The 22,462-nt window shown below is 46.8% G+C and overlaps 1 protein-coding gene across 1 annotated transcript in view; it reads left to right on the forward strand.

Annotated features, from left to right (window-relative positions):
- Positions 1-22,462, forward strand: part of IFT57 (intraflagellar transport 57) — a 33,508-nt gene that overhangs the window by 8,624 nt on the left and 2,422 nt on the right. The window contains exon 10 of the mRNA XM_068121004.2: positions 12,224-12,286. Within this exon, the coding sequence (XP_067977105.2) occupies positions 12,224-12,286 (63 nt within the window). The remainder of the gene's footprint in view (positions 1-12,223; positions 12,287-22,462) is intronic.

Raw genomic sequence — 22,462 nt, forward strand, 5'->3', positions numbered from 1 at the left:
AAAAAGCACCGAAAGGACTCTCAGACTGTGAAAAACAAGATTCTGTGGTCTGATGAAACCAAGATTGAACTGTTTGGCTTCCATCTGGCCACTCTGCCATAAAGCCCAGATAGGTGGAGTGTTGTCCTTCTGGAAGTTTCTCCCATCTCCACACAGGATCTCTGGAGCTCAGCCAGAGTGACCATCGGGTTCTTGGTCACCTCTCTTACCAAGGCCCTTCTCCCCCCATTGCTCAGTTTGGCCGGACGGCCAGCTCTAGGAAGAGTCCTGGTTGTTCCAAACTTCTTCCATTTAAGAATTATGGAGGTCACTGTGCTCTTGGGAACCTTCAAAGAGGCAGAATTTTTTTTGTAGGCTTCCCCAGACCGGTGCCTCGACACAATCCTGTCTCTGAGCTCTGCAGGCAGTTCCTTCGACCTCATGGCTTGGTTTTTGCTCTGATATGCATTGTCAGCTGTGAGACCTTATATAGACAGGTGTGTGCCTTTCCAAATCATGTCCAATCAATTGAATTTATCACAGGTGGACTCCAATCAAGGTGCAGAAACATCTCAAAGATGATCAAGAGAAATGGGAGGCACCTGAGCTAATTTTCAAGTGTCAAAGCAAAGGGTCTGAATACTTATGTCAATGTGATATTTCAATTTTTTATTTTTAATAAATTTGCAAAACTTTCTAAAATCCTGTTTTCTCTTTGTCATTATGGGGTATTGAGTGTAGATTGATGAGGGAAAAAGTGAATTTAAACGATTTCAGCATAAGGCTGCAACATGACAAAATGTGAAAAAAGTGAAGGGGTCTGAATGCTTTCTGAAAGCACTGTATATATATATATACATACAGTCACGTGAAAAAGTAAGTACACCCCATGTAATGTTTTGACTTTTTCGACATATTTCAACATACAGCTATTTGATCTTCATTTCAACAATATAGAAAGATAAAGGTGATATAATATAACAAATATCATGAAACATTTACATTTTGTAGTCCATTCTATAATTTAAATAAACATAAATGCAAATTTCGCATGTGGAAAAAGTAAGTACACCCTTGGCTCTAATAGGTAGTATTGCCCCCTTTGGCAGAAACAACCTCAAGTAGGCGTTTCTTAGAACTGTCTACCAGTCTCTGACATCGACTGGGAGAAATTTTTGCCCACTCCTCCTGCAGAATTCTTTCAGCTGTGTGATGTTTGAGGGGTTTCTTGCATGCACAGCTCGTTTCAAATCCCCCCACAACATCTCGATGGGATTTAGATCCGGGCTTTGACTTGGCTATTCCAGACCCCTCCATGTCTTTCTTTTCAGCCATTCCTTGGTGGATTTACTGGTATGTTTAGGGTCATTGTCATGTTGCAAGGTCCACCTTCGGGTGAGCTTCAACTTTCCGACAGATGGCCTCACATTATTCTCAAGCACCCTCTGGTACAATGAAGAATTCATAGTGGATTCTATGATGGTGAGCTGCCCAGGCCCTGATGCACAAAGCTGCCCCAAACCATAATATTTCCACCACCATGCTTTACAGTTGGTATCAGGTTCTTGTGGTCAAATGCTGTCTTTGGTTTTCGCCAAGCATGTCTTCTGGTACTGTGGCCAAATAGCTCTACCTTTGACTCATCTGTCCAGAGCACATTGTTCCAGAAGTGCTGGTCTTTGCCTAGGTGTTCATTGGCAAACTTTAGTCTTGCCCTGATGTTCTTTCTGGACAGAAAAGGTTTCCTCCTGGCACACCTCCCATGTAGATCAAATTTGTGCAGCCTCTTTCTAATGGTAGACTCATGCATTTTGACATCAACAGTGGCAAGAGCTACCTGTCGGTCCCGTGATGTCATTCTGGGGTTCTTAAAGACTTCTTTCAGCATCTTGCAGTCTGCTCTTGGGCTGAACTTGCCTGGGTGGCCTGGCCTGAACAAGTTGGCAGTTGTTTGGAATCATCTCCACTTGTAGATGATCTTCTGGACAGTCGAATGATTGATTTCAAATTGTTTGGAGTTCTTTTTAAATCCCTTCCCAGACTCGTAGGCATCTATAACCTTCTTTCTGAAGGCCTCAGAGAGCTCTTTTGATCCAGGCATGGTGATGCCACTCACTTCAACATCAAAGAGCAAACCAAACTAAATGTCTGAGGTTTAAATAAGACAGGTTCCTCCAAGATCCTCTCTGACGATGTTCTAATCATTTGCACCTGAGCTGGTGCACCTGATTCAAATTTTAGGTATTTGAAGTAGTGATAAATGTTGGGGTGAACTTACTTTTTCCACATGCGAAATTTGCATTTATGTTTATTTAAATTATACAATGGACTACAAAATGTAAATGTTTCATGATATTTGTTATATTATATTGCCTTTATCTATCAATATTGTTGAAATGAAGATCAAATAGCTGTATGTTTAAATATGTTGAAAAAGACAAAACTTTACATGGGGTGTACTTACTTTTTCACATGACTATATATATATATATATATATATATATATATATATATACTACTGTGTTCAAAAAGTATCTGACCTTTATTTTTCGTGCGTAAAAAAAAAAGAAGCTAGGGAGGCGTGGATTGGTGCACGTATGTAGGCGATCCTAATGCACACGCGTGAATTTTTTCACACCTGCAGAAGCTGTCATTCGACGGCAGACCGCCGATGAGTGAGGAAATTAAGTGAGCGCCGTCGGATTTTCATTTTTGACAAAATGACGGAAAAACTTGAACAACGCTACTGCATCAAATTTTGTGTAAAGCTTGGCGATTGCCAAGTGGAAACGATCCGCAAGATTCAACACCGTTCATTCCATTAGGAACGAGGATTTGGGCTTCAGGAGAATCTCAGCGAAGTTCGTACCAAATCTGCTAACGATTGAGCTGAAGCAACTCCGTTTGGAGATCGCACAGGACATGCTGGAGACTGTGAACAGCGATCCCAGCTTCCTCAACACAGTGATTACTGGCGAAGAGTCCTGGGTTTATGGGTACGACCCAGAAACCAAGTTGCAGTTTTGATGCAAGTTTGATGAAACACAAAATTTGATGCAGTAGCGTTGTTCAAGTTTTTCCGTCATTTTGTCAAAAACGAAAATCCGACGGCGCTCACTTACATTTCCTCACTCATCGGCGGTCTGCCGTCGAATGACAGCTTCTGCAGGTGTGAAAAAATTCACGCGTGTGCATTAGGATCGCCTACATACGTGCACCAATCAACGCCTCCCTAGCTTCTTTTTTTTACGCACGAAAAATAAAGGTCGGATACTTTTTGAACACACTACATATATATATATATATATATATATATATATATATATATATATATATATATATATATATTGTTACAGACACGACTTTGATGTTAAGGTGGGCCGAGCGGAATGGCCGCCGTGTCCGCACAAATTACCTGATTGTACTCGAACGTCGACGAAGCCGCGCTACGCTGGCTCAATAGGAAAGAGAAGACACCCGGCTGGGTTATAATGACACAATACGACACCAGGGGTTCAGTTCTCAAGACCTCCGGAGGAGGTTATATTAAGGCGGAAGGTTAGATTACAGGGACGAGAGGTACATCATAGGAAGACAGGCACTTAGACACAACCTTATATTATTCCCGACAGACCACAGAGAAACAGGACAAAAACTGACTCACACGGGGATTGATGACAAGGAAAGCGGGTATTCGATGGCCAGCACAAGGTGCACCTTGTGCTCAGGGACAGGATGGCGCGGCCCAAAAGATGCAGGAGGTCTCTCAGCGCTCGAGGTGGCGTCTTGTCGTCTCAAGCTGGGGGCGCATCTGACGTCACATCCGGCGCGGGGCCGCGTATATCCGGCGGGGAGTGACACGCCCTCGGCTCGTTAGCTCCGCCTCGTGGAATCGGCACGTTGCTTCTCATTGGGTGCGTGCGGGGGGTTTACCAGGCTCCGCCCTTGATGAGGAGCTGACAAGGAGCCCCTTCGTGGTAACCCCGTGGAGCGCGTGGTCAATGGCGCTAATCGAGCCGGTGTGAGGACGCATCCTCCCCCGCTCCGCCGCCATCTCCTCTGTTGTTGTTGTAATTGTTGTTGTAGTTGTTGTTATTGTTGTTGTTTGGGGAAGAAGATGGGAGGAGGTATGGGAAAGGTCCTAAACTCACTACTGGTGCCATATAATCACATTCTGGTGCAACGAAGAGTCATAATTAATGGAGACGAGGCCTTAACTGACATAGAATAAGAATAACTAGGAAGATGTCCGAAAGTTGTCTACGTGTGGTGCGGTGGACCTGGGCACGACATTTAATGGGGGAATAAGGGGAAGGTCGGCTCTACTGATTGTTATTTACATGCAATGGGACTAGGGAATGGGGGATCGGGGAAAGTTGGGGAGTATTGGAGAAAATAGGGGAATATTTACAAGCGGATATGGAGGCCAAATTCCATATTCGCAACATTGCACCCTTCTCTACCCTCGGGGCGTCCCGACCCGATAAATTTTTACCTACTTTAGTGTGGCACGCAATGTAGTTCCCTCTACTATTAACTCTACCCTGAGTGCGACAGTTTTACAGATATTCACAAATGAGTAAATATGTCCCCCTGCGACGTTGCACCCTTCTCCTCACAGAAACACACCCACAGGATAACCGAATCCGGAAAGAATCCTCAAACTAAACATACAGCCGGTAGGGAGCATTATTTACAAGACTACGCTGCTATTTACACTACGATCCAGGACCTGTCTTTGGAGGAACACATGCAGATGTTATGCATAGAGAGAGCGCGCTTGCCAGCATCGATACACCAACCCACGAGTGCTCTGTGGCCGACGGCCTTTAATAACGTGCAGAGCACCCTTCCCGAGCATCAAAAGCACCACCCCACCACCAATCGGTGCAGTCACCATTGTTCATTGGAATAAAAATAAATTCGACAACCCCTAACCCTGCAGGTGTCTCTTGCTCTTCTTGTGGTGCACTTGGTGTTAATTAACAGTGGTTCACCTTTATGGCATAGGTGCCACGTTGACCCATAGGTCCTTCCACGGGTGGTGCTTGGCCGCAAAAGAGCTGCGGTCCATTGTGGGTGGCCACAAACATTGCGGTCCATATGGTGTATCGATCCAGGCAGCCAACAGCGAAAGTGCAGGCCCACAACTGCGTAGCCAGCACCTCTCTCTCCTCTCTCTCTACCCCAAAGCCAGATCCTCGGAGGTGGGAGACAAAAGAAGCAGACAAGTGAGTAAGGTGGTAAGGGCGCAAAAGTGCACGCAATATAAGGTAATGCACACTGGGGGCACATGGGAACCAGGTGAGACAGGTACGTTCCTATCGTACGCCCCCCCCCCCCCACCAGGTAACCTACATGGCCCCTCCCTTACCCCTTACTGTATCCACAAAACACAACACTACCCATAAACATCTACTTTACAAATCAACAAACATCCCTACTGTCTTCCCCGTTCCTCCCATATACCAAATTCGTCTTCTCTCCCTCCTAACCAATCAAATTTGCCATTTTCAACTCTCATCAAAATTTGCCATTTTCAACTCAACATCAAAATTTGCCATTACCAATTCATCATCAGTCCCTCCTAGGGAGGGAGAGATGGAATCACCCCAATGTCTCATCCACGTCGTGATGCGTCTCACAAATCCACACAGCGATTCATCTCCTGCAACAAAACAAAGAAAACACAGGTGTGGAGTCATCATCATCACCACAGGTAAGTGGCTGCGTATGGTGCGACAGGTTCATCAATCCTAACTATCTCCTAAATGACTTTAACAACTTTACACTACCCGGGGTCTCTCTCCGGCCAAACCATTGGCCCTCTTACACTATGGGTTCTAAAAACCAATTCCCATTGGCCAAACTGTGGTGCTCTTCAATTTGGGGTCTCACTCCCCCGATTCATCTCCCGGTGCCCTCGCACAATTTCTGGGCTGCGGCGTGTACCTCTCCCAGTGGGTCTACCCACCTGCACACCTCCACCACTGCAGTTGCCTCCGAGCTTACCTGCTCCTTACCCTAACCTAACTACCAGGGGAAGGCCCTCTGGCTCTCTCCCCACTCCGTGCCCTCTCTGGCACTGGGCTGCCCGATCCACACCCGGGATCCTCAGGCACCCACTCACAACTACCGGCTCCCAGAGCCCACCTGCGGCCTCACCTGGCCGACATCCTCACAGTGGTGGAGTGCCCAACCAACTACACACACTAACAGGCTACACGCCCAGCCATTTCCACAACACTAATGCACCCATTCACAACACCATTCTGCAACCGCACCACAAATGCCAATATCCAACCACAATTTACCTGCACCCTCTACTTAACACTTACACTACCCGCCCCGGGTACTCGTGAAAGGGGGTCCACTCTTCCCCCATCCACACCTTCGCACCATGCACACCACTCCGTACCACTTACTCCAACTCTCTCCACACACCTGTACCTGCACACCTGTGCTCTCACACCTGGTGCCACCTGCACCCTTCTCTCCCCAAGCGCATTCGCGCTGATCCACACACTCACTACTCATACACTGCTCCACACACCTGTCCAATTGCACACCTGTGCAATCACACCTGTTCCATCCTCACACACACGGCATCATCTCAGCTAACTACTCCCTTCTGAAACTTGCGCTTCCCAGTCGTCCCTTTAAACTATTGCGCTCCCACGTCATTATCATCCATACTAATCTACCTGCGTCCCCACTACAGGTATCAGTCACTAACTAAACTTAACGTTACCTAATGTCCTCTTTCTAGATCCCTACACACATATAACCTAACCCACCCGGGCTAGTTTTCACTGCCATACACCCCATAAGCTATTGCTCCTTTGCCCCCACTCAGGGGAAGGGTGGCAGGGATGCCATCCCACCACATCGGGGGTCTCTCACTACCAATTTTGCACATCAAATTTCAACAAATTAAAAATTTGCCAATCACTACCCATCATCTGCCAATCACTACTGCCAATCCCTTGCCAATCGTCAAATTTTGTTTTTCTCCAATTTTGGGTCCAAAACACTAACCTCATCACCCAGTCGACTCACTAATACCTCTCGGTGCGCCAATTCCTGTCCAAAGCCCAGCTTCGTAAAGCCAAGCAATGGATGCTGGTTGTTTTGTGCCTGCGGCTGGATGCGTCCGGCATTCGGGGCAGGGACGGGGGCTTACCCGGGCCGAGATCCCACGCACCACCTCGGCGTGGAGCCATCCAATGTCCCGATCTCGACCTGCCGGCACGTCTCAACAAAACGTGGTCGCCATAACGACCCTTCCTATCGGGCTGCCCGCTCCGCCTAGTGGAGCACGGACGCGGCCGTTCAAAGCGAGGCCCGGCACGCACCGAGGGCCTGCTTCGGCTAAAAGTCGCTCTAACCTCTAACCCGTTTAATGTCGATGCTTCACCTGCATGCTTACACCCCGAAGCCCGTTCCTTGCTCACACATCCAGCCGTGCTCATGCTCCTCGTACCTTTCCTTACACACCCAGGCACACCCATTCCACTCACAGCCTTGGTCACACACCTGACCACCGAACACTTTGGCACACATTCGTTGCTCGCACACCTCACCAATACACCTCTTCGCGCCCCCTCCTCGGTCACCTCCTCTGTGACAATCACAGGTGTGCCCTCATTCGCACACCCAACCACGTGCCTCACCACCAACTCCAGCGTGCATTCCCACTCACGCTCCACCATTCCCGGTGTGCATCCTTCCATCCCAGGTGTACATCCTCGCTCACCTGTCACAACTAACTCACGCTCCATGTCACTCTCACTACTCTCACCACCATTCTTGACAGCGCACTCACCCTTACTCTTGACAGCGCACTCTTTCCCCATGCACCTGTCCATCACACACCTTTCTCGCGCACACTCTCCCGTTACACCCTCTGTAACACTCACCACAGGTGGACACTCTTCCTTACTTCTGACAGCGCACTCTTTCCTCATGCACCTGTCCGTCACACACCTTTCTCGCGCACACTCCTGCGCACACTCTCCCGTCACACCCTCTGTAACACTTACCACACCGCGCTTCCATGTGCTCCCTCGCACACGCGCTACGACCGACTCACTCTCGCCAGCACACTCACTCCTTGGTACACACTTTTTCCTCACACACCCCAGAGTCGGACTTTCTTGCACACCTCCATTTTCGCACACCAGACCTGTCGCACACTTCACCCACGGCCTCTCACGAACACCCGGGTCCATCTCGACCCCCAAGCTCCTTAAATCCCCTGGCGCATCATACGCACGACCATATTGGTCACCACTTACACCGGGTCCTCTTCCTCTTCGCTTCTCCTCCATCACCTGCGAATCCCTCATCCGGTTAATGAGCACATCATCACGATCCAAACACAGACTTTGGACCAATTCTTTTATCTCCTCTTTTATCTCTTTGTTATCCCCTCTCCGTCGCTTCTTAATTTCACTCATCCCTTCTTCCACTTCTTCTAATTTGTGCTTCACCTCTTTTATTCCCCGGTACGTCTCCTCAAGCTCGTCCTCCAAGGCTACCTTGACCGTTTCCAGGTGCGTCCTCACCTGCCGGTCCTTCGTCTCCATTACCTCTATGACCTCGTCCAACCTCGTTGTCAGTCCCTCACGTACCATCTGACATTCCCTCTTCGTCGCTACCAAGTCATCTTTTAGTTCTTTCTGTGTCGCCTTTAAACCTCCTAATACCGCAGTGTTCCTTTGAACCTGCTCCACTAACTCCGTCTGTCCCACCGTCAGCTGCTCCACCTCCTGCGTCAGGTCCTCTATGCCCCCTTGTAACTTTACAGTCCCCTTTCTCACCTCCTTTTCCATGTGCTCCTTACAGTGCCTCACCTCCTCGCGCACTCCTCCGACCTCCTCACTCACTCCTCTTCTGATCTCCTCTCCCTCTACCCCATTTTTCACTCCCTCTATCTGATTCTCCTGGGCAGCCATTCTATTTTCTACCCCCATTAACCCATTTTTCACTTCTTTTATCCCGTTGTCTAACCCCTCAAAATTATTGTCTATCTTCCCAAATTTCTTGTCTAACTCCTCAAAATTATTGTCTAACCCCTCACTGGTACCCCTCGCTTCGTCCCTCATTACCCCCAGTTGGCCCTCCAATCGCTCACTCCGAGCCCTCATTCGGTTCGTTATTTCTTCAATTTGGTTTCCCAATCGCTCACCCTGAGCATCCATCCGGTTCCCCAACCGCTCACCCAATCGCTCATTATCAGCCCTCGTTTCCTCCCTCATTTTCTCGCTATTCTGGGCCATAAGGGCCTTCATTTGTATGAAAAAAAGGCCCCAATCCATCGGGGGCGCTGCCACGGTCGCTGGCGCGGTGATCAGCGAGGCGCCATTTTGCGCGCCCGCTTCTTCGTGCGTGACGGCGCTATTTTGCGAACCTGCCGCCCTCACTGCTTCGCTCTCCTCCTGTCCCTCATTTTGGTCCTGGATCGACCCTACCTCACTCTCCCCTACCGGACCCCAGCCGTCTTGATCCGCCATAGCGCGACTTGCAAAATTCGAGTTTCGTAAAACAAAACAAATTTCGGCCGCTCCAAATTTTGACCAAATTTTTTTTTTTTTCCTCTATTCGTTTTTTTTTTCCAAAATTTGGTCGGGCCTCGAATCCCACTCCTGACACCAATTGTTACAGACACGACTTTGATGTTAAGGTGGGCCGAGCGGAATGGCCGCCGTGTCCGCACAAATTACCCGATTGTACTCGAACGTCGACGAAGCCGCGCTACGCTGGCTCAATAGGAAAGAGAAGACACCCGGCTGGGTTATAATGACACAATACGACACCAGGGGTTCAGTTCTCAAGACCTCCGGAGGAGGTTATATTAAGGCGGAAGGTTAGATTACAGGGACGAGAGGTACATCATAGGAAGACAGGCACTTAGACACAACCTTATATTATTCCCGACAGACCACAGAGAAACAGGACAAAAACTGACTCACACGGGGATTGATGACAAGGAAAGCGGGTATTCGATGGCCAGCACAAGGTGCACCTTGTGCTCAGGGACAGGATGGCGCGGCCCAAAAGATGCAGGAGGTCTCTCAGCGCTCGAGGTGGCGTCTTGTCGTCTCAAGCTGGGGGCGCATCTGACGTCACATCCGGCGCGGGGCCGCGTATATCCGGCGGGGAGTGACACGCCCTCGGCTCGTTAGCTCCGCCTCGTGGAATCGGCACGTTGCTTCTCATTGGGTGCGTGCGGGGGGTTTACCAGGCTCCGCCCTTGACGAGGAGCTGACAAGGAGCCCCTTCGTGGTAACCCCGTGGAGCGCGTGGTCAATGGCGCTAATCGAGCCGGTGTGAGGACGCATCCTCCCCCGCTCCGCCGCCATCTCCTCTGTTGTTGTTGTAATTGTTGTTGTAGTTGTTGTTATTGTTGTTGTTTGGGGAAGAAGATGGGAGGAGGTATGGGAAAGGTCCTAAACTCACTACTGGTGCCATATAATCACATTCTGGTGCAACGAAGAGTCATAATTAATGGAGACGAGGCCTTAACTGACATAGAATAAGAATAACTAGGAAGATGTCCGAAAGTTGTCTACGTGTGGTGCGGTGGACCTGGGCACGACATTTAATGGGGGAATAAGGGGAAGGTCGGCTCTACTGATTGTTATTTACATGCAATGGGACTAGGGAATGGGGGATCGGGGAAAGTTGGGGAGTATTGGAGAAAATAGGGGAATATTTACAAGCGGATATGGAGGCCAAATTCCATATTCGCAACAATATATTGTTGCGGTCGGTTCAAATCCCCACTCCTGACAACAATTTGTTGCGGGGGCCTGGTTCAAAAATCCCCCTTCTTGACAACAATTTTGTTGCGTGATTCCCCTCGGTTAATTCCGGAGAATCACGAATACCTTCAAGGTGCACGGTTCAAGGTGCACGCGCGTGCCGAAGAACCGCGCGATCGAACCCTCACTTCCCCACACCTTATGGGTGCCGAGCGGATTTGCACGGTGTGGAAAGTGGCATTACCCCACGAGATTTATGGACCTGAGTCTAGCCAAATTCAGTCCCGGATGATGCTAGGCGAATGGAGAAAAGACATACCGAACAGGTTGGAAAGTAACAACAGAATGTACAGCCTTTTATTTTGAAGGCACAGAGAAACAGAGACGAAGATACAGCTTACCAATTCTTACTTAACAATAACCCCGACTTGGCGCCTTCACATTCTGACACTCACTCTTACACAGGGGAAAAGACACTCGTTAAGGGCGTACCGATGTATGTGCTGAGATTCCTCGCAATTGGCCACTTGGTCTGGTGTTCGCGGCTCGATAAGGTCAGGTCCGAAGGACGAACTCCGGCGCAGGTTGAGCTAGATTCAGCGCAGGTGGGACGAGCTGCCATGCAGGCAGACAACTTCAGCTCAGGTGAGTCGTGTTGAAAGGCCAACGCTTGCAGGTCAGCCGGATGGCGCAAAAGATCGTCGCAGAAGCGATGGGTGTCGACGAAGAACAAAGGCCAAAGCACGTGTCGTCTGGTGAAGCCAAAACAAGAGAGTCCAGATCAGGGTGTCATCCACGTGGCAAAATCCCAGGCAAAGAGAATCGTGTCGTCCACGAGGCAAAGAGAGAACAGAGCAGGAGGTCGTCGACGTGGCGAAATCCACAACAAGAGTTCAGAACTGGTGGTGTAGCGCAGAAAAATCCAAAAGCAAAGAGAGTGATAATGCGCTCCGTGTGGGCTTTTACCAGACCCGCCCACGCCCTTCAAAATGTTCCAGAGCCTCCTATTGGCTGAGCCTTGTCGCATCCTGGCTAGGTGTTCCCGCCTCCTCACTGGTCAAGTGGGCCTATGCTTCTGGCCACGCCTTCCTGCACATTAGTAATGGCTTCTCCCAGCCACGAAGGCCTGACATCCTGCCTAACTCAATGCATATTTGGTCTTTATTACTACACAATGGAAAAGGGCTAATCTTTACATTCAATAAGACATAAATGACTAATGCAGGCTACATGTTGTCGTGCAATTGACTATAGGGGGTTTGCCTTTATGGCACAACTGCAACAATATATATATATATGTGTGTGTGTGTGTGTGTGTGTGTGTGTGTGTGTGTGTGTGTGTGTGTGTGTGTGTGTGTGTGTGTGTGTGTGTGTGTGTATATGTGTTCAACAACACCACATACAGTATCGTTGTAATGGACCATTTGGTTAGAACGATGTGTAATAACCTATTCTTCGCTCTTTTTTGTTATCTTTAGGTGCGGGAAAACTACCACGAAATGAGTGGTGGAGTTACAAAACGGAGTGCCATTCTTGCAGAGGTGATGGATCTACAAGAGGGTGGGAGTGGATATCGGAGGGTGGGATGGGTCGCATAACAATGAGAATTAACGACAGGGCGGGGGGGGGGGGGGGGGTTGACTCAGCCTGTCATGCTTCCGAGGTTGGCAAATTTAGTACCAGCTTGCTGGGATGAATGTGCCAGTGTGTGCCCCAGTTGAGAATAAGTACACCGTATTCCTGCATGTCGTAAGAGGCAACTAAAGGGTTGGCTTCAGGAAGGGCATCCGACCATAAAAAAAACATTGCCTCAAAAAGGGAACCATGATGATTGTCATGGGGCCCGCAAGGCTAACCCCCATCTCTAGCAGGGAAAATGGCCTTAAAAAGGGATTTTTAAAAAATCATTACTACTGTTATTTATTCATTAATAAACACACATCTATGCTTTAGAACTCTTATTTGGAGAAAAATCCTGCTTTTTGGCATCCATCAGGAACACATCTCCTATTTACAACACTATTATTATTATTATTATTATTATTATTATTATTATTATGAGAAAACTTGCTTTGCAACACGCTGATTCATGATACGCTCGGTATTTCAGGAATGCATCCAAAACATATAGCAAGGTATTTATGTAATGATCAATGTTTTATTGGTATCATTCCATTTCGCAGGATATTGAAAACTAAAAGGTACCCGTGGAACTTCCACATCATGTAAAATGTAAATTCAACAATATTATGCAAAGAACAGTTAAATACCATGTGAATTTAATATTGTCTAAATGCTAAATGAGGCCTTTTACGCATGCTCTGTATGTGTTTATACTGACTCAGTTTGGCTTGTCAGTCACTTTTAACCTACCGTTACTGGTGCAAAATCCGTAATTTGAATAGTCTTTTAAACCTTGAACAGCCTTAGGATGAAAGAGTGGAAATTTCAAGATGGTTAACCATAATTGTTGTGTTTCTAAATGAAAATTGGACTCATGGAAATTATACTGTCTTGTCGTATTAAAAGAGAGGGGGGTGTTAGTCAATTAGTCACTCAGTAAGTGTGTCTCCTCTATAATTCCAAAACCATGAAACCTAGCTGCTCGAAACTTTGCATGCATACTAAGGGGACTCCAAAGGAGTACACGAATGAAAAGTGCGTGTTTGGATACATTTAAACATACCTTTTGAAGATAATTAACTGGCTTGTTTAATTAAAACAAAAACGGGCTTTATCATTGGTCAATCCGCTATCCCTTGCAGGATTCTTAAGCTTTTTTGGTCTACTCAAAAACGCCTTACCTTGGAACAGGCCGCAATGGTTTCTGCACGATTAAGTGCTCAACATTTATTTTTTCACTTTCCTCACACATCATCAAATGTCTGATTTTCATCCCTACAAATCGTTGTATGCATCACTTTTGTATGTGCTATTTGGAGCGTGGAGCGCTTTTATGCTTTATAGGATGCGATTTTCCACCATGGCCTCTCATGGACTAATTAAAGTACTGTATATAATCAAAATATGATTTCGCATTTGAGGATCGCATCTCATGGGCTAAATAACTGTTGAAATCTTGAGTGAAATCTGCAAAATGTTAAGAAAGCAGCTATTATTATAACTAAGTGCATAAGCATATTTATTTAAGAAAGGCTGTCATCCCTCCTGCTCCTTTGTTTTAATTCATACCTGCATACTCTACTGCAGGGGTTCTTAACCTTTTTCCCTGTCAAGACCCCCAACGGATTGCCCACGATGTCCCCATACCCCCTTCGCCAGACTGTTGACTGACCAAGGCGCACCAAAGGTGCACATAGCTAGGGGGGACTGGGGGCATGTCCCCCTAGAATTTTTTTGATTTATAGGTGCTCTGTGGTGCATTCTGAGGGGTGTTTTTACTTGAATTACCTATTTTTTTGGATGAAAATTGGTAACCTATTACCCAGAAAATGGGCCAAAGTCGGGAATCCACGCCTGATTACCAGTCGCATTAGGTTCGAGTGTGACTTCAAAATATCTCAATAGCTTAGTTTTACATATGCATAATTAGGAACAGAACAGGAAAGAATATCATTAGGATTTTATCCCTATTTATTTCTTTGCTTGTTAACAAAAACAAAACAAACTAAACTAAACCAAAACATGCAAGTTTTATACAAGCCGTTTTACTAATCTAGTGAGATTGTTGCTGCTGTTTTCGTGCAATCAGTATATGGAATCGGGGCACAGTTCGTGACAACGCCACTCGCATATCATCGGACACATCAAGTCGATTTCTCCACTTTGATTTCAGGTTCAATAATGCAGAGAAACCTGTTTCACAGAGATACGTCGTAGTGAAGGGAACCAACACATTCATTGCCCTCTTCGCCAAGCTAGGGTAAGCTGCTATCTGCTCACACCAAAACTGCTTAAAATCCAGCCTAGCCTTTCCGAAATCAGCTTTCTTTCTTTGATCTTCTTGGAACTCGATCAAATCATCCTTCACTAAATCGTTGTCACTCATCGTAGAAATATCGAACGAGAAAGGGTTCTGGATCCAAACGGATTCCGTGCTAAGATCATCAATATCTGAGAAGTAACCCTCAAAATTGGTACTTCGGACTTTCAAATAGTCCTTTGAAATATAATTATACAAATATAATTTGTTTTGAAATATATATATTTATATTTAAATATATATTTATTATATATTTAAAGTTGATATTTCATTGAATTTATTAATATAATTTATTATGAGTCCCATACCCCCAGATTTTGGTCCCCATACCCCTCAAGGGGTATGGATACCCCAGGTTAAGAACCTCAGCTCTACTGAGACTTGTGATTAATATTTCAAGTCTTTAATTGAGAAGAACTGTGCTTTAGATGGCGTTTTGTATGTATACTGTATGTTGTCAAGGTGTCTAAGGGTGTGTTCAGTTACCAAGCAGCTAGCAAGCACTTGCCTAGGCAGCCGTTCCTTCGTAAGTTTTGAATGGAGTGCTTGCCACTTGGCAAGCGCTCTACAAGAAACTTGGTAACTGAACACACCCCAGATTCATTACATGTCGACGAGGATAAATATCTATGCCATGACTTATTTCAGCCATAGCGATGAATTTGTCCCTCAGGAAGGTAGATTTCAGGACGACATATGATAACGACGAAATGCGAGTTTTATTTTAATGAACACCCCAGATTCATTACATGGCGACGAGGAAAAAATATCTATACCAAAAATCCCAAAAAAAACCATGACGTATTTCGGCCATATCGATGAATTCATCCCTCAGGGTGCGCAAATTTTGACATGGCACATGTCAATAACGAAAGGTAAGTTGGTATGAATCAAAAGCAGGTTTTATTTTAATTATTTATTTTTCCCACACGCGGTTAAAATGCTTTATTCACTTCAGTGACTAGGAGGAGGAGGAGGGAGGGGAAGGGGTGGGAGTCTGGTGGGAGGTGGTGAGAGGAGGGAGGGGATGAGGTGGGAGTCCGAAGGGAGGTGGGGTGGGAAAAGGATGGGGAATGAGTGGGCTGGGGTTGGGGAAGGGGTGGAGTGGTTGTCCGGAGGGAGGGAGGGGGGAGAGTGGGAGAAGGAAGTGGTGAGTTCTCCCCCCACCCCCACTCCCCAAGATGATTCCAGGCTTTGCTTCTTTTTGCGGAGAATATGGAGGACACCCATTAATTAAAAATATATTAGCTGGTTTTTTTTCATCAAGTTTAGTTTGAGTACAAAGTGGATGCGGACATGGTTTGCATTTGGAGATGCTTTCTAGTTTATTGCTGGAATTGTCTGGAATCCATTGATTTTATAAAAGTGAAGTGAAATGCTCATAAACTGTTTTATCACAAAACTTGATTGTTGTTCCCATTTGGGAACATACAGTGCATTCAGAAAGTATTCAGACCCCTTCACTTTTTTCACATTTTGTTATGTTGCAGCCTTATGCTGAAATCGTGTAAATTCATTTTTTCCCTCATCAATCTACACTCGATACCCCATAATGACAAAGAGAAAACAGGATTTTAGAAAGTTTTGCAAATTTATTAAAAAGAAAAAACTGAAATATCACATTGACATAAGTATTCATACCCTTTGCTATGACACTTGAAATTTAGCTCAGGTGCCTCCCATTTCTCTTGATCATCTTTGAGATGTTTCTACACCTTGATTGGTGTCCACCTGTGGTAAATTCAATTGATTGGACATGATTTGGAAAGGCACACACCTGTCTATATAAGGTCTCACAGCTGACAATGCATATCAGAGCAAAAACCAAGCCATGAGGTCGAAGGAACTGCCTGCAGAGCTCAGAGGCAGGATTGTGTCGAGGCACAGATCAGGGGAAGCCTCCAAAAAAATCTCTGCTGCATTGAAGGTTTCCAAGAGTACAGTGGCCTCTATAATTCTTAAATAGAAGAAGTTTGGAACAACCAGGACTCTTCCTAGAGCTGGCCGCCCGGCCAAACTGAGCATGCGGGGGAGAAGGGCCTTGGTAAGATAGGTGACCAAGAACCCGACGATCACTCTGGCTTAGCTACAGAGATCCTGTGTGGAGATGGGAGAAACTTCTAGAAGGACAACCAACACTGCAACACTTCACCGATCTTGGCTTTAGGGCAGAGTGGCCAGACGGAAGCCTCTCCTCATTGAGTGTAGATTGATGAGGGAAAAAATGAATTTAAACGATTTCAGCATAAGGCTGCAACATAACAAAATGCGAAAAAAGCGAAGGGGTCTGAATACTTTCTGAATGCACTGTAGTTCATGCTGAGATCTCGGGTTAAAATCCCATATACTGTGTTGATTGGTGCAGTCTCTACAAATGCCCTTGTAATTTTCATCACTTCCGCTTCCGGTCCCTCGAGTAAGGAAGCGACTTCGACCTCTGCACGGCATCAAAGGTTTAAGTATTTTCCCATTCGTGTCTGTGTCAAATTTCCACTCGTTATTTTATTGCGTGTCTTACTGTGTGTTTCTGGTTAGTGTTGATTGGGTATAATTAATTAATTATACTTGTGTATAATTAATCATTTTCTGTTCACACCGCGTGCGCGACCTGGTAACTTGAGGCGTCCCTCCCCCCCCCCCCCCCCCCATCAGTGTTTTGTGAATTTAAGTTCTTTCCTTCGCTGTACTCCTTATTTCTTAGATTTTCTCTTCTCCCCCTAACTTCCCTGAACATCTACCCTTTGTCTAACGTTTTAAATACAAAAAAATAAAATTCTTATTTCCTTCTCTCCTCGCAGCCCCCCACGTGTGCTGTTGTCTCGCCCCGCCCCCTTTATCTCCTTTTCTTCCACGTCTTGCTTCCATCTCCAGCCGAAACTAGCCTTTCCAATTCTAGTTTCCTCCATCTCATTTAACCCTTTTTCATTTCTCTGATCCATGCCCTCACTTCAGGGACTTTTCCCAGATTGTTTTTCACGGTTTTGTTTAAATATTGTCATGTGATTCCCCTCGGTGAAGAACGGGAAATCACGGATGGAAACGAGCGTTGATGAAGGCGTTATTCAATAGCGGATTTCACTATATATGCGCGGGAGGAAGGGAGAGGAAGAAGAGGCCCGCAGCTTTTACCTGTCACGATCTGAGCGGCAGCCTTCAATCCTGTGGAAATAAACTCACACGAAAACCGAATTTAGAATAACAGGGAAAATAATAAAAGGGTTTATTTACAACGGATGCCGGGACAAGAAAACGTGACGATAAAACCTAAAACCTAAGTTGGGATCCCACACACCTCACATATCGCACCGCCGAAGGGAAAATAGATGAAAAGAAGCGTTGTGTTTTATCGTGGGGACTTATCCCATCTGGCTGAGGTGTGTCAGGGATCGTCAGGCTCGAGCACGTCGTCCGAACATGGCTCCGGTTGGCGGGAACAAGGCTGTCCGGTCGTTGGCGCGAACCAGGCCTCGACGCGCCCCTGCTGCTAGGCCAATGTACGCTGCAGAGCTGCAAGCCTTGCGCCCCCGCGCGATCGCTCGCGATGTCCGGAACCAAAGGAGAGAGTCAACGGTCTAGGAAGGCGTGAGGGGCAGCAGAAGAAACGGGGAAAAGAGTCTACGGCGAGGAGAAGGACGTCCGGGCACAAAATAATCCAGAACCAGAGGGCAGAAGGGCCAAGCGCAAGAGAGAAAATGTCGGTCTCTCCTCACTTTTTATCAACCCTCTTGACATCATCTCTCTCTCTCTCTCTCTCTCTCTCTCTCTGCCAATCCTTGCTGGCCAACATCACAGGCTCAATTCCCCAGCAATGGCCGCGTCACCTCTCTGTCATGCCATTGGTCGGTGGCCAATCAGTTCGTTGCTTCCTTCCACCAATTAGTGGCCAGCTTCTTGCCCCCACCTTGACCAATCGCAAGCTTCATCCTGCCTCGTCTCCCTATTGGTGGTGTCTTGTCCAATGGTGTGATCTCTCCATCAGCCCTGCAACCAATCCTTCGCAAGATGGGTGTGGCCTCAGCCTGCCTGAGCAATGAGTGTTGCTTTGCAAGTTTGTGATGTAGCTGGCTGCAGTTCTATCGTCAGTGCCCCGAACTGGCTTCCGGTGAGTTTTATTATTAGGGGGGATTTAATTAGTGTGTGTGCTAATGGGGATGGATTCCTAACTAGTGTCTATGTGCGTTGCCAGACGGGACAAAGGAATGATCACAGAGGGAACGACGTACAAGGGAATTAACATAATCCCTGAACTAAATAACATGCCCGCCCCCTCGTGGCAGGGACAAATATCCAACTTAGCTGACATCCGGACTTCACAGGTCCCTGACTTTCTGTACATCGAAGTGGTTCTTGCTACCCACGATCATCGGAGCACCTACCTATGCAGATCTGCCGAAATCTATAAATATCACCACCTCAAAATTCATAACAATATGTTGAAACTTTCCCCTGCAGTGTTTTATTCAGGGGTTTATTACAACACGCTGTTTTTCTTCCTATTTAAAAGGCTTTTTTCAATTTCCTCATGTAATCATTCCATTTCAAAAAAAAATTCAATCTCTTACAAACTTTCCTTTCTACATTCTCTAAACTCACATTCATTCCACCCCTCCTCTATCGTTTTCAAACGGATCTCTAACTTGAAAATCACAATAAACCCAGTTTGTAATATATGTTCGTTTTTCATTAATCATCCACTTTCTAAACTCCCCCATCACCCCTCCCTTTCCATTCTCCCCCCTCATCCCTCCCCTTCAAAACTCCCCCTCACCGCTCCCCTTCAAAACTTCCCCCTCACCCCTCCTCTTCAAAACTCCCTCCTCCCCCCTCCCCTTCAAAACTCCCCGCCACCCCTCCCCTTCTAATCTCCCCCCCTTACTATTTTTCGCCAATTCTTCCCCCTCCCCCCTCCTCCTCAAAGCTGCCACTTCCCCACATCCTCTCTCTCTTCCATCATATACTTCCACCTCCTCCAACCTTAGACTTTGCTCTGCCCCCCCCCCCCCCTCAAACAACCCCACACTGTGCCTCATCCCATCACCATCAAACCTTTTGTCCTCCTCATTCTTCCCTTTCTCCTAACTCTTCTGCAATCTCCGACACACTATCAACAGCTCTCCCTACCTCCCCCTCTCACCCCTCATCTTACCCCTACCACTCCCCTCCCCTGTCCTGTACCCGATGCTCCCCCTCCCTCTTCTTTAATGGTATGGACCTCAAACATCCGGGGCCTTCACTCAAACCTGATTGAAATCTCCATACATGTTGCTTCTGACAAACCAGATGTAATCTGCTTAACATAAACTTTCCTCCTTTAAGATGTCTCTGATTCCTTAATATCTCTTCCTGGTTACTCCCTCCTCCGGTATGATAGACCTGAGCCTCGTCCTGGTGCTGGGGTTGCTATGTTTATCAAAACCTCTCTTCCTCACTCTTCTTGCACTGCCCTCTCTCCACCCCACCCCCAGGAGTACCTCTGACTACGGCTTCCTCTCCGCTCCCACCTTTTGTTCATATGTTTTCTGTACCGTCCTCCAAACAGTGATGACTCAATTTACATCTACCTGTCTGACAACAGGGACCAACTTCTATACACTCATCCCAACTCTCTCTTCTTCATATGTGGCGACTTGAACTGTCATCATGCCAGCTGGCTGGGTGTGGGTACCTCTCTCACCAGTCATGGCACCTCAGCAAAGGACTTCTGCGACCAACTGGGACTGACACAATCTGTCAATTTCCCATCCCGGATCTCAGTCGACAGAGCATCTTCTCTTCAAGACTTGGTTATAACGAACTTCCCTGCAAATATCTGATGCTCTTCTTCTGCTACAATTGGTTCTTCTGTTCATTTCCTTGTTAAAGTGGACATCTCTCTGGCCATTATCAGAGAGCCTCCTCAGCGCTGACGAGTCTGGCATTTCACTCAGGCTGATTGGCATGGTCTTCATGCAGCCATCAATAATCTGGCTGGTCTCCCATCTCTACTGCCTCTGACATAAACTCTTCCTTGGAATTCTTCCAAAGTAAACTGCTCTCTATCCTGTACAGATTTATCCCATATCGTCTTCAGTTGTCTTACCCTTCCTCCCATCCATGGTACAATGAAGCTTAAGGTGAGGCAGTTGCCATGAAGCAACTTGCCTTCATCTCATGGAAGGCTAATCCAACTGAAAGTAATCTCAGTTCCTTTCACAAACCTTGGAACAAGTGTGTGTCTACCCTTAGGAGAGCACAACAACACACAACAACATGCATTTTAAGGCCATTTTCCCTGCTAGAGCGGGGGTTAGCTTAGGAGAGCCAGGAAACAATATCTCTCTCCTATCAAGACTCTCCTATACAAGCCTGGTGTTGGGCTAGCGGCTAGGGTGTCAGCTTAGGATCCTAGTATCCTGGGTTTGAATCCCGGTCGATCGCTGAATTAACGCCAGGGGGGTTGACTCAGCCTGTCATACCTTCCGAGGTCGGCTAATTGAGTACCAGTTCATTGGTAATTCCCTGTTTGTCGTAAAAGGCGACAAAAAGGGTTGGCGGCAGGAAGGGCATCCGGCCGTAAAACATTGCTTCAAAAAGGGGACCAACAAAAACAACAACAACCACGGTGCCCGAAAAAGGCCAACCCCCGCTTTGCGGGGAAAAATGGCCTCTAAAGGTGGTTTTTTAATTGTTTTTTTAATCAAGACTGAACTGTCAGGCCTGTCTCCCTCCTCCAAATCCTGGTGGCGTCTGGTCAAATCTGCTTCTGGTGTTTGTTCACCTTCCATCCCTTCCCTTACCTCAAATGGATACACAGCTGACACCGCAGTGAAAAAGCCAATTGCCTCAACTCTGTGTTTGCCTCAAAATCTTGTGTCCGAAACCCATCTCTCTCTGTACCCACCATACCCAGTCGTACCCAGCTACTCCTGGACTCTGTCCTCTGCTGACAAGGTGGAGAAGTTTCTGTGAATCCTCGACTGATTCTGCAACTGGACCAGACGGCATCAGCCCACAGGTCCTAAAATCCTTCTCTGCTGCTCTATCTCACCCTCTCTCTGTTCTCTTCACCATCTCTTTTGCTCAAGGTAATCTGCCATCTGCTTGGAAATCAGCCAACATTACCGCTTTACAGAAAAAGGTGCAAAAACAGATCCTTCCAACTACAGACCAATCAGCCTGCTCCCAATAATCAGCAAGGTCATGGAATCTATCATCTCTTCTGACATCGAATCCTTCCTCTTCTCCAATGGCTTGATCTCGGTTCATCAATTTGGATTCAGACCAGGTCATTCTACTCTGGACATGCTGCTTCTGCTGTCTCAACAATGGATGGAGGTCATCAATGCCAAACAGGAAATCAGAGCTGTCTTCCTTGACATATCATGTGCCTTCGATACGGTCTGGCACCCCACTCTGCTCATCAAATTCTCCGCATATGGTATCAATGGAAATCTCTGGTCATAGTCAACGTGTGGCCCTGAATGGTTTTCTCTCATCTCCCCTTTATGTTCAGGCTGGAGTTCCCCAAGGCAGTGTTCTGGGCCTGTGCTTTTTCTGTGCATCTCTGGAAAATCCTCTCTATCTCTTTGCTGATGACTCCACTCTCTGCCGCTCCATACCTCATCCCTCAGATCAACAGTCTACAGCCTTCTCACTCTCTGCAGACCTGCACAAAATCACAGACTGGTCAAACAAGTGGAACATGTCTTTCAATCCGGACAAATCTCACACCCTTACTATGTCTCTCCGAAAAGATCGAATGGACAACCCTCCCATCTACTTTCTCAACAATCCT

The sequence above is a fragment of the Myxine glutinosa genome, chromosome 6 (genome assembly GCF_964187855.1).
Source record: "Myxine glutinosa chromosome 6, kmMyxGlut1.1, whole genome shotgun sequence".
NCBI classification, from domain to species: domain Eukaryota; kingdom Metazoa; phylum Chordata; class Myxini; order Myxiniformes; family Myxinidae; genus Myxine; species Myxine glutinosa.